At 45.1% G+C, this 13564-nt stretch overlaps 1 protein-coding gene across 3 annotated transcripts in view; it reads right to left on the bottom strand.

Moving 5' to 3' along the window:
* The window catches only part of DPYSL2 (dihydropyrimidinase like 2), a 118273-nt gene that overhangs the window by 78856 nt on the left and 25853 nt on the right, over window positions 1-13564 (bottom strand). The window contains exon 1 of one of the 3 annotated variants that reach the window (XM_061592296.1): window positions 7369-8012. The exons of the other annotated variants lie outside the window; for them this stretch is intronic. Coding sequence (XP_061448280.1) covers window positions 7369-7407 — 39 coding nt within the window. The 5' untranslated portion in view covers window positions 7408-8012. Of the gene's footprint in view, window positions 1-7368; window positions 8013-13564 lie in introns of those variants that run through there. 3 annotated transcript variants of the gene reach the window in all.

Raw genomic sequence — 13564 nt, 5'->3', positions numbered from 1 at the left:
GAAGGGGAGAACCACCTCGGTGGCACAGGAACATAGGAGGCTACCTTATACCATGCCAGACCATTAGTCCATCTGGCACAGTACTGTCTACAGTGACTAGCAGCAGATCTCCAGGATTTGCAGATTGGGGACATTCCCAATCCTACCTGAAGATGCTGGGGATTGAACCATGGACCTTCTGCATGCATAGCAGATACTCTGTCCCTGACCCCCAGCATCTGTGCATGCTCCAGCAATAAAAACAAAAACAAAAAGGCTCTGAATCCAAAAAACTCCTTGGGCTCGCTCCTACAACGAGAGGTGCAGGGGCACAAACCCATCTGAAGTTACATCCTCTAATCTTCAAGGGCCTTCCTTCTAATTTCAACCATGGGGGGGTGTTGGTTAGTAACTGGTTGCCAATAGGGCCCATGCTTTGAACCAAGCAACTGAGGAAGGGCCAGCATGAGAAGAGAGCAAAAGGCCTCCTCCAACTTTGTACAAGTAGGCTAGTCGCTACACACATTCACACACACACACACACACCCTCTCTCTCTTCCATCCAGATAAGCAAGAGGCATTAATAAAGTTCAAGGACACATTCAGGCCAGGTAAAAACACTCAATGAGGGTGCAAAGCAGGGCCAGTGAGAGGCGAGGCCTGGGAAAAGAGAGTATGCAGCCTGGGGAGTGTTCCAGGGGCCAGAGAGAGGCCTCAAGGGGCACATTTGGCCCCAGGGCCTGAGGGTCCCTAGCCATGATCCAGCTTTTCCCAACCTTGGGTCCCCAGATGTTGCTGGACTACAGTTCCCACGATTCCTGACCATTGGCCATGCTAGCTGGGGCTGATGGGAGTTGTAGTCCAGCAACATCTGGGGACCCAAAGGTTGGGAAAGGCTGATCTAGATGGTACTATTTTTAGACTGCATCACAGAACCAAATGCTACCAAAAAAATCCTACCAAAGGGGAAAAAAAGAATGTCAGGCATAGGTGCAAGGCTTAGCCTTTTCCTTGACCTGGAAGCTTTCTGTGTGCAAGCAATTTATTTATTTATCTTTACAAAGGAGCATCCCAACAGCCACAATCATTCAGACAGCATTATCGTAAGGCTGCCTTTGAAAAGCATCCAAAATGCCACTGCCAGAAAATTGTCTGGAGCTGGCCAAATGGAGCATATTAATCCATTCCTAATCAACCTTCACTGGCTACTACCCTTCAAGTTCCAGGCACAATTCAAGGCGCCAGTTCTTATTAAGTAAAGCCCTAAAAGGCTTGGGACCTGAATATCCTAAGAACCACCTTCTCTCACATATGTGGCCCTGTACAGTCCACTCCACATCAGAGGTATTGCTCCAAACAACTGAAGGACAGGCAGCAAACAAGCCAAAGAAAAATGGGTCTTTTCAGTGGTGGCACCTATATTATCATGCATCTAATCCCCTCCTCTTCAACATACTCTGTTCCTCCTACTCCACTAGCCGACTTGGTAGAAGGGATCACATTTTACTCGCCTCCTAAGACACTTGTAGCTTGCATCTCCATGCTTGCTGCAGAGGACAAGGTGCTTCTTTTCTCTATGGCCAGCAAGGCAACAAAGGCTATACCCTTTTAGCAAACTAGTTTTTTTAAAAAAAGTGTTGCAAGCTAGTACCTTCTGTGAGCTTATTTACAAAGGTGATGAGTAAGAGGCTCCCTACCATGTAAGTAGTTAGACTTGAGTTTTATGGCACACCAATGATTACCCCATATGATTCTCATTGCCTGGTGCGTTTTTCTTCAAATTTTGACACCAGGACACAATACGGACATCACAGTAATTGATGACTAATAACAGTAACAACAAAAATAATAACAACAACTCAAGAGTCACCAGGACAGATAGAAGATCTAGTCCAGCCTTTCCCAACCTGGCCCCTCCAGCTGCTAACTCCCATCAGCAATAGCCAACACAGTCAATGGTCAGGAATGATAGGACCTGTAGCCCCAAACATCTGGAGAAGTCCAGGCTGGGGAAGCTGGTCTAGTCCATTTGATCTAGCCTCTCTAATAATGCCTCCCTCAAATAAAATGGCATACTAATGTGTAATACACTTTGTGGATATTAATTGTTCCCAATGTCTTAAAAACAACAAGACCACACACAATTGCTTTTAAGCAAAGAGGGAAGAAACCATGTTAGATGAATTGCCTTTGCTGAGAAACGTATAGCTGCAGAACAGGAGGTCAAGTTTACAAAACAGTCACAGCAGGTGGTGAGAAAAAAAAAGAAAACATGTAAGGTTCAACCAACTCATACAGTCCGATCCTATGCCTGTTAATTGCGAAGTGCCACTTGAATTCTATAGAGCTTTCGCTCAAGGAAGCATACGTGGGATTTCAGCCTTGAAAAAACACAAAAGACTGTATGGATGTTCTACATCCACCATCAGAGGCTTCTCAACACCAGTTGCTGGAAATTGTAAGAGGGACAAGTGCTATCGCGCTTAAGTCCTGCTTGCAAGTTTCCCATAGTGCTGGCCACTGCGAGAACAGGATGCTGGACTAGATGGACCACTGGCCTGATGCAGCAGGCTCTTCTTGTTATGCTCTTAGACCCCCACATTCACTCTTCAGTCTTACCAGGACAATTAACAGAGCCAAAGCGTAGGTTGCATCTGTTGAAGCTGGCTGCCTTACAATGAGTTGTACGTTTCTTAAAAGATATTAGATTAGGAGTAAACCTGACTTCCAGGTATTGGCCTATTCAGGCTACGATCTTAGGTCAGGAAAAGCAACATAAAAGCTGGGATGTCAGGGGTCACAAAACATTCTACTTGCAGGGCAGCTTTTCACAACTCCCACATGGCTAGAGCAACTTTTAAATTACTCAGCCACATGGGTGAGAAAGTCCATCACTCAGATTCTTCCAATTAAATTGGGACTCTATCCTCCAAGTGCAGTGGCAATCCTGTGGTCAGAATTCACATGATTGGCCACTGCCCATCTTATTTATTCATTCATTTTTCTCATACCCTGTTCTTCCCTTCCTTCCCATAGGAGCCTAGAGAGGCTTACACTCATTGTTACACAGCATTAAAACTAATCTGAAATCACAGTTAAAACCATAAAAATACCACAGTCATAAAAATACAGTAAACTGCTAGTAACATCATTCACCCTACATGCCAAAGGCATACAAAAACAACAAGTTTCTAATGAGCACTTAAGAGACATCAAAATTGGAGACAGCTGCTATCTCCACAGGGAGTTCTACAACTGGGGCCCCACCACCAAGAAGGCCTTGCTGTGTGTAGTAGGCCAGTGGGCTGCACTTACCAAGGACACGGCAAGCATCTCATTGGGTCCTTTAAATGCTACCCAGTCATGCCTTAGCTAGTTTACACAGCAGTGATTGCCTTTTAAAGGGCTCCCTCAGATACCATGGACCAGTGATAAACTGCTCTAGAACCAAAGGGAGAAATAAGGCAGCCTATTTAGGATCTCAACAAACAACCCTATCACAACAATCCATAGATCTGAGCCGATGCTGGTAGCCTGCTATTGTTTTGTGCTTGTCACCAACTCTGATGGAACATATATTGTCCTGAATTTCAGACTGAGTTTTGGAAATGTGCTCAAGAAAGCTGCAAGACTTGCCCATCTTCCAAGCTTGCCCAAGGCTCAATACAATGTATCAGGGTGATCTCAGTTTTACTCCAGTGTCTGGAGGATGCAGATTCTCCCTGACACTGCACTACGTTTATCTGCCCAGAACAAGATATGTACTTGTCAACGGTGAGCTGGCAAATGCATTTGAGATCCCCATCCTGGCATCAAAAGGTAATTTCCAAACATGTTTCATCTTACTTTCTGGTGACAGTGTGGGTTTCTTTATCTTTACTCCTAGAACAGGGATAGAGAGCCTGTAGTCCAGATGATGGACTACAACTCCCATCATCCCTAACCTTTGTCTGTGCTGGCTGGTGCTGATGGGAGTTGGAGTCCAACATCATCTGGAGAGCCAGAGGTTCCTCACCCCTGCTCTAGATGGATGGTCAGTGTGTGGAACAGATGTCCCACATGGCACAAAAAGCAAGGGCCATAGGAAAAAATTCAGGCACAGCCTCTTTATGTTCTCTTCAGCTTTCGACTTTGACTTGCTCCCCAAGGCACAGGGCACTTATGAAATGTTCTCCAGTAGCAGTCTCTCATGCTTTTAGACTTGGATTTTCAACATGTTTGCCAAAAAGACCTGTTGTCACCACTAAATAGAATGATATGGTTCACTCACTTGAGCCATCTAGATCTGGCTTGCTAAGGCTAGTCTTAAAAGCATACTTACCCACAAGTAGGTCCTCCTTGAACTCACTGAGACTGACTTAGAATAATATGAGTTGGAGGAAGACTTGTAGGCCATTTGGAGAGGGCTTGATAGGACATTGATCCACCCCACTGGTCAACATAGAAAATCCAGAGTACAGTATCTCCAACAGATGATTGTCCAGTCTCTGTCTGAAGACCTCCTTCGAGAAGGGTCAGCCCACCGCCACCTCAGTAACTGATTTACCATTTCTCCTAATGTTTAACTGCAATCTCCCTTCTTGTAGGCCCATTTGATCTTGTCCTAATATCCGGGTCAGCAAAGAGGAAGCCACTGCCTTCTTCTAGTGAAAACCCTTCAGGTATCTGAAGAGTACCCTGCCCCCAGTCTTCTCTTCTTCAGGATAAATCAAGTACTTATATTTAACATCAAGGCTGCTCTGAGCACAGCTCACCTCTGGAACCTCTGCAGTGTGGCATATGCACAGTGTTAATCTGGATGACATGAGCTAGTTCCTTAAGGATGTTGGGTTTGCCAACGCTTCCCATGATTCAAGGGGGTGGATAATTGACCTATAGCCAGAGGATCAGAATCATAGCAAGCCCCCTTATACCAAATCAGACCACTGGTCCATCTACTCAGTACTGTATATGCTGACTGGCAGAGGCTTTCCAGGGTTTCAGACAGGGCTGTCTCTCTCAGTCCTACCTGGAGATACCGAGGATTGAACCTGGGACCTTCTACATGAAAGACAGATGCTCTACCACTGAGCTACAGCCCTTCCCAAATAACCAATAAGCCATGACTTTCAATTAAATGGATTGCACCAACAGTGCCCACAACTATAGTTTGGAAAGAGCAGTCGGAGCTAGACAAACGCAACAGAGGGAAAATGTGCGAGAACAAGATAAAACCAGAATGCTTAGAGTCAGTCCCATGAAGTTAATTGTCTAAAAGTGAATTCCAGAGTTGGAAGGTTGAAGGTCACCAGGCAAAACAAATTACAAGCCCCATCCAGGCCCAATAATTCCATGCTTCTATTAATTGTCAGATGCATAAGTCTTGCTTCTGGCAAAATTAGCCTCTGTGCCAAGTCACGTGGTCAGTGCTTTTCCACTGTTGTAACTCCATTAACCCTAGGTTTACACACCAAAATGAACTAGATCATACTCTCGATCCATTTCCCTTTATTTCAGAACGCTACTATCGCTGCTAAAAAACAAACAAACCACATATACCAGACTGCTGAAGGCCTGAATTGCTATCAACCTCATGCTCCACTTTTTGTAGATGTAACATAAAAGAAAAGGGCTTTAGATTTTAAAAGTCAGTGAGCGAATACAGATTCACTGAAAAGGGAACCCAGCCATCTATGACACGAGCCTTGTTATGTAAAAAAAGAAAATGATGGCTGTCCAACCCAGAAGTTTGATGGGCTTCTTAATAATTTATTCACAACTCTCAGCTTTAATACTCAAAGAAAAGAGGCTTGGCATGATAAGATACACCCCAGGCATGGCTAACTGTCACATAAGTAACAGGAGAGAGACAAAATATTAAGTCTCTTGCTTAAGAGGCTTAATATAAATTGAGCAGCTTGTAATATCAATTGAAAAAACAGATCGCAATTATCAGTTGAAAAAGCAGACTCCTAGCAAGATCTACTGCGATCATATCCAATTGTGCTGCGTGCATGTGTCTAATCCCTGTGGCTAGAAATCCTGGCATGACAATCAGGTCCCACAATAATGACTGTTAGGACTATATTATGTAACTGTTCGCTCTCTTTTTCCCTTAGGATCCCCTACAGGTCTGGAGATGGGGAGACTCTGAATGACAAAGGAGAGGCGGGGAGGGGGATCCTTTGAGAAGACAAACAAACCCTCTTTCATCTTAAATGCAGAGAGAAGAAGGGCGGGCAGGAGAGAGGAGAAGGGGCGATGGTGGTGTGGAGAAGAGGGCAAGGGTCTCCTGTTCCAACAGGCAACCATTTATTCCCTTCCTTTGCCCACTCCCCACAGTCTCCCCATTTTCTTGCTGGGGAAGAAGAGCAAGGCTGCACAGCCAGCCTGCCAGCCCCCAGCTGCTCACCTCGCCCGAGCTAGCGCCATTAACCTCCTGCAGGAAAAAAAAAAGAGTGAACGAGGCTTTTCCTCCTTTGTATGACTAAAGGAGATAAAGTGGGGTGGGGGGGAGAGAGAAAGAGAGCTAACATCAGAAAAGGGGGGAAAGAGAGATGAGCAATCCAAGAGCCCAGCCAAGTCCTCCACTCTCCCACCCACCCTCCATAAGGCAGCTGGTGGGGTGAGGGGGTGGGGCAGCACTGCCAAACCGCCCCACATTGCATCCACTGTATATATATAAATGCACACACACACAATCAAAAATACACCCACTGGTTTGCCTGCCACACCAGCACTGCCAGCTCCTACCTCTAGACCCACCCACCGCCAATCCCCACCCTTGCTGTCAAGAGATCCACCCCATAAGATCCCTTTCTCGGCTACCCTCCATCCAAATAGAATGAATGCGTAGAGTTAATTTTCAAAAGAAAACGAACTAAACAGATCCTCAAGACCTAAGAGGAGCATTCAGCAGCGCTTATGAAACAGCCGCGAGCGGACGTGCAGTCACGGGACAACTCTCTCTCTCTCTTTTTGTATCTTGTCTTATTATTTCAGGCATGTATATTTTTAAAAAAAGGAAGGAGGGAAGAAATCTGCCATCTATTTGTGACGATCCGGGCTGGCGAAAGAAAAGCATCCTTAAGGCGGCCACCAAACAACCGCGCGAGAGAAAGACAAGGGACTTCACGTTCGCATCCGCTACGCAACTTCAAGGCAACCATTGTTCCATCACTTGCACCGGTTTTTTTTAAATTCAATTATTCTTTTTATTTTAAAAATAAATCGGCGGCTGCATCAAAGGCAGGTTTGGCGCGCTCTTTTCTCTTGATCGCAAAAGCCTGTAGGCTTAAAAAAATAACTACACACACCACACACAAAAGGCTCGATCCACCTCGTCCTCCCCCGCGCCACTCTCGTTTCCCAGGTCTGTTCGCTCGTCGCCCCCCCCCACTCGCAACTCACCGTGATGCGTGGAATATTTTTCTTCCCTTGATAAGACATCTCGCTTGTACTTTACTCTCGAGGAAAACAAAACTCCCACGCAACCCCCTTTTTTTTAAAAAAAAAACTGCTTTCTGCAGATTGTTAGTTGCAAAAGCCTTTTTTGTAAAAAAAAATGCACTATTATTATATAATAATATAACTAAGGAAGTGCTGTGTTCGGCTTTCTTGCAAGAAATTATATTTTAAAAAGAAAAAAAAAGCAACCATGCAACGGCTGAGCTTGACCCTGCCACTTGCACCCGCAACAGAAAGAAACCGCGATCCCCGTGTGCCGCCTTTTCTTCCCTCTGCTCCAAACCCGGCCGGGTCTTAAAGCAGCAGGAGGAGGAGGAGAGAGAAACCCTCGCTACAGCAATCAAAGCCTAAGCACAAGGAAGGTCCTGCCGCGCCTGCGCGTCCCGCCACGCCCTGTCCTCCATAGAGAGCGGGGCGTTCAGCTTCGAGGCCCTGATTGGCGGCGGCCCTCGGTAGCATGCAAATGAAGCCCAGCCGCCGTGCAATGGGAAGCCAGCGGCGCGGTAACATGTGAAGTGGCGCAATGAAGGAGCCAACGGAGAACGGGCTGCCGCCTTTGCGGCTCGCCGTGACTAGGAGGGCAGAGAGCTAACGAGAAACGTTACTATACGCCGCCGTTGCTTCTGTTGCCATCATTTTGGGGGAGGCTGCAGTGTCAATAAGGAGGAAGCAGCAGCAGGCGCGGGCGGGGTTTCCCTTGGTCTCCTTTCCGCGGATGCTTCCAAATCTCCCTTTCCCCCTAGGGCGATACTGGGAAATATATGAATCTGCGAATGTAGCCCTTTTTATCGCTAGATGCGCAGCGCTCGTGGCTGGCGCCGCAGCCTCGGTTGCTCCAGCGCTGGTTTTGAATTGCATCCTTGGTGCTGCAGGAGGGAGAGAATATCCGCAGTCTTGCAGATGAGCTGCTGCTGCTACGAAGCAGCTGTCCACGCCCTGTTCTTGCCAGCCAGACGTATACGGGGGGCGGGGGGAGAATGTCTATTATCTTTCCTCCCTTGTTAATGTCACGAGAGGGAAGAGAAGGTGCTTCTGCGATCGGGTGGCTGGCTGACTTCGCATTCGCAGCATCTACCGCTTGTTTCCTTCGACCGTTTTGCAGCAGGAAACGGCCTCCACCCATTAAAAACGTTGCTGGCCCTGATGGAGCTATGTTAGACAAACCTCCTTTTTCCCCCGACCGCCGCTGGCATTTAATTTTTATTTTTGATGCTTTCTCTCCCACCCCTTAAAATGTAATTTTAATGCTATTTAATATTAACACTTTCTTCTCCCCCCCCACCCCACCCTTCGCAAAAAAAAAAAAATCTGCCTCTTCCAAAATAGAATGGAAGTGACAGGGTTTTTTTTAATTATGTACAAAAACGTGCTTTCATTCCTCTTTCAGTTGAAGCAGCTAAAAGCACTGTTAAAAAGAAGTGTGTGCAGGTTTTTAAAAGTGTGTCTTATGAATGTGATTCCAGGCTGGTCAGTTTCCACATAATTATTAATACTGTATCCCACCTTTCCTCCAAGGAGCTCAAGATGGCATACAAACAGGGTTCTCCCCCTCCAGATTTTATCCTCACAGTAACCCTGTGAGGTAGGTTAGGCTGAGAGACAGTGACAGCCCAGGGTCACCGAGTGAGTTTCATGGCCAAAGAGGGGATTTGAACCCTGGTCTGCCAGATACCAGTTTGACACTCTAATCATTATGCCACATATTCATTCATCACCTTTAATGATCAAATGGTGACCGGTATGTGTGAATGAATCGGGGAAGATGAATCGCATAAGAACACAAGAATTGCTCTACTGGATCAGGCCAAAAGGCCCATCTGCAGGCAAGCTGCAGATCACCACCACAGATAAAGTTTGTTTTTTTAGTTAAAACAGGACTTCTCCAGACTGGTGGAGTTTTTGTGGGTGTATTCTGCATCATGTCATCAATGCAATAATAGTGGTACACCCTGGTCCTTCTTGCATAGTTCCCAGAGGCATCTGGTTGGCCAATGTGAGAACAGGGTGCTAGACTAGTTGGCCCACTGGCCTGATACAGCAGGGCTCGTCTCACGGTCTTAGAGCATTAGAAGTGGATTTATACTGAACCATTGGTCCAACATTCTGCTTTATTAGTTGCAGTGTTTCATGAATGATATTGCATTGTTAACATCCGGAGGGGCAATCTTGTGCTATAGCACAAGAAAAGCAGGACCAGAGCACCCCACACACAGAACATTTGTGGCATGAAAGTTAACAGGGTTTCAACTGTAAGCTACAGCGCATGTACTGACTGGAAATGTTGTATGTTCATCCCAAATATGTTGCAGGCACAAACAGTTTTGAAAGCAGGATGGCGGAGAATCTCCCCAATGCCATCACGAGCAATGAATATATAATAAATGAAGTCTGGAGGGACCACAGCTTAATCTCCATTTATACACACGGAGAGAGACTTCATTCAGGGACAACTACCAAAAAAAACTAGTCTGGGAAAGTAAAGTGGTTACCAAGGCAATGGCAACAGCCTATGACAGCAACAACAATTTAAGCAAGTCTGGATGGGACAAGGGTAGTGAACTTGGCCCAGTAGCAGATTGGCAGCCAGAATAAATCCTGCAAGCCTCTGGACCAAACTCAAAAGTAGACTCACACAGAGTGCATGTCAGTAATCCAAACAAGAGGTTACTACTGCATAAATTCAAACACTAGTCCCATTTCTTCATTCTAAAAAAAAAAGGTATTAGTTCTGAAATCCAGAAAGTTCAAATGTTATGTTCTTTAAAGCAAAGGGATCTCTCTTTTCAGATTTGGGTTACAATAACTCTCAGCCTCCACAATCAAGGGAAATTATACAGCAGCAAATGAATGTGGACATAATTTTGCTTTCCAAATGGAATATCCAGTGCCCAAAGGCCTCTGCATAAAAGCAGTGATAGCACTTGGCCATTAAAAACTTCAAATGTATAAGACCTGCTGACAACTTCAACATAGGCCGACATTAATCATATTCTTTGCAATGCCAAACTCAAAAGGGTGCATAGTCCTCTCTCCATTACACAGCCTTTCCACATCACACGTTTATAATTATGAAGAGCTTCCTTTTTAAATGAATATTTCTTTTTTTATACATAGCAGAATATAGAAAGTAGCAGCGTAGGCCTTACAAACCTTTCCCCACAAGTGCCATTGTGATTCCAACCATTTGAATTACTAAATGCAATCTCGGCACAATTTGGGTAAAAGAAAGTTCATGAATTAAGCTGTCATTAAATTTTCATGATGATCCACGCTTCTTGGCTGCGTACAGAGCAGCTCTCTAGTACCAAATCTCATTCACATGAAGGGATTCCCAGGTGTTTACAGCTTGTCTTAGAATTACTGCCTGCTTGATAAGAAGCAAAGAAGAGCCTGATGAATCAGGCCAGTGGCCCATCTAGTATAGGCCAGCATCCTGTTCTCACAGTGGCCAGCCAGATGCCCACAGGAAGCCTGCAAGCAGAACCTGAGTATGATGGCACTCTCCCCGCCTGTGATTTCCAGTTCCTGGTATTCAAAGGCATACTGCTTCCAACAGAGGAGGTAGAACGTAACCATCATGGCTAGTAACCGTTAATAGCCTTATTGTCCATGAATGTGTCTAACCCTCTTTTAAAGCTATCCAAGTTGGTGGCCATCACTGTCTGTTGTGAGAGCGAATTCCATAGCTTAACTATGTGCTATATGAAGTAGTATTTTCTTTTGTCTGTCCCAGATCTTCCAACATGCAGCATCACTGGAAGTCCCCAAGTTCTAGTGTTATGTCAGAGGGAGAAAAATTTCTCTCTCTACTTTCTTCACGTCATGCATGATCGTATACACTTCTAGCATGCATATATAAATAAGAGTTGTGCAGCCTTAAGCCATGTTTACCTATTTCAACTCTACCCTCAATATTTCTATTTCACGGCACATGTTGTTTGGATTGTCTTCCTAGACAGATGTAAATTTTGTGGGCCTGAGTGACCCTTCCAACTCCCTTCAAGGCTGAGGTGAGGATGGTCTTACATAAAATAAAGCAAGAGCATTTATTTATTTATTTATTTATTTATTTATTTATTATTTTTAAATACCCCATCTAATTTTCAAATAAATTCAAGACGCCTTGCAATCCACACCACAAAAACAATAATCAAATCCCCATTCAGGTCACAAATAGGAAGAAATCACAAATATCAACATCAAATGCCAAGTCCCCGTAACAAAAAGTATCCATCAAAACTAAGACACCAAATATCAATGTGTGTGTGTGTGTGTGTGTGTGTGTGTGTGTGTGTTATGGTACTCACTGGTGTGGAGTACCATCACCTCTTTTTCTGCTGCCCATGACAAACACTTGGTGCTGGTACCCAAGGCACTTTTATCAAGATATGAGTACTTGCATCTCATTTTTTACCAAAGCAAGCCCTGCCAAAGGCTGATAAATCAACAGAAAAAAAGGACAATCATGGAAAAGCCTTTTCAAACAGCTGGGTTTTTGCCAGCTACATAAAACAACAGACTCCCCTTATACAAGCTTGATTTAGAAGCTTCTAAGGAGGCCAGGGAGTATTGCCTAGCCAAGAATGTATGATCAGGGGTGAAGTTGTCCAGGGTCTTGGGTGATCTTAGACCCCTTACTTCTTTGGGAGCAGAGTCCCTATGTTTCCAGCATCCTATGAGACAATCAGCATGAAAGGGGAGTGTGTTAGCCACTAAGAAGAGTCCTCTAACATGCTGCCTTATCTTACCTGCTGATTGGAGCCAATCAGAGTGAAAGGAGATGAGACAGCCACTGAGAAGACTCATCTCAGCAGCTAACACTCTCCCCTTTCATGCTTATTGGCTCCTAGGGATATCTGTTGTTGTGGGAGAAGACATTAGCAAGAATCTCATTCTCAATCCAGCAACAACAACAAAAAGCGGGGAGGTATGGCTGTGACTAGAGAGCCAGAGTGGTGTAGTGGTTAAGCTGTTGGACTACAACCTGGGAGACCAGGGTTCGAATCCTCACGCAGCCACGAAGCTCACTGGGTGACCTTGGGCCAGTCACTGCCTTTCAGCCTCAGAGGGAGGGAATGGTAAACCACCTCTGAATACCGATTACCATGGAAACCTTATTCGTAGGGTCGCCATAAGTCGGGATCGACTTGAAGGCAGTCCATTTCATTTTTTCATGGCTGTAACTAACATGAAGGAATCCTGCACTTCTGAATTTGCCACTACGCTACTGTGTATGATTATAAGGCAACAATAGGGAATCTCAAGCCTGGGGGCCAAATACGGCCCTACATAACTCTGTCTGGCCCTTGGGACTCCTCCCCTCTCCAGGCCACATCTCTGATTTAGTCCAGCTTTGCTCCCTACTTCACGGTTTTTATCTTCTAGAAAATGGTATCCATACTTAAGAGTAAACCCACTGAAATCAATGGAAATGAATAGCATAAGTCCATTTATTTCAATGGGTCTACTCTGAGTAGGACTAGCACCCTATGAACTTTGACAGTGTTTCTTGCTTGCCTGGATGCAGGTTAGAGAGGGGCATATGAAGAAGTTAGGCTCCTGTACAAAGGTGAAGTTCACATTTGTTGCTTTGCCCACTTTTGCTTGTGGCATCCTGAGGATTGCTGAGAAGCAGTGGAGGCTGGTCCAATAGGGCAAAGGGGGCACTACCCCCCCCAACCTTAGTCTGCCCTCGGCCAGCCTTACGTGGTGCCATCGTACTTGCAACCAGTCAGGAGGGTGTTTCTACCTGTGAGCAGAGCTTGGAAGATTACTTTTCAAAAGGAATAAATTACAATTACCATTACAATTGTTCTGAAAGGAATTGATTACTTTACCGTTACTCAAAAGTAATCACTACAATTACACTTAAGCTATTTAAATAAAAACTGGAGTGCCTGCAAAGTGCTGGCCTTGGCTGCTGCACACCTAAGTCACTTAAAACATTAAAAATAAACACATAGAGAGAGGTAGTAGAATAATTCTTTTTATCCATAAGATAGCAGTGGTGGTCTCTCCGCTGGTAAGGGAGGCAGAGGCCACCACTCAGATTTTTGCACATCAATCCAAATGCAACCCACACACACACACATACTCTCAGCCAGCCAGCATAATCTCTCTTACTTAACCACCTCCCAGA

Source organism: Rhineura floridana, chromosome 12, assembly GCF_030035675.1.
Source record: "Rhineura floridana isolate rRhiFlo1 chromosome 12, rRhiFlo1.hap2, whole genome shotgun sequence".
Lineage (NCBI taxonomy): Eukaryota > Metazoa > Chordata > Lepidosauria > Squamata > Rhineuridae > Rhineura > Rhineura floridana.
The sequence above is the reverse complement of the archived record's forward strand: the minus strand, read 5'-3'. Positions and strand labels throughout refer to the sequence as shown.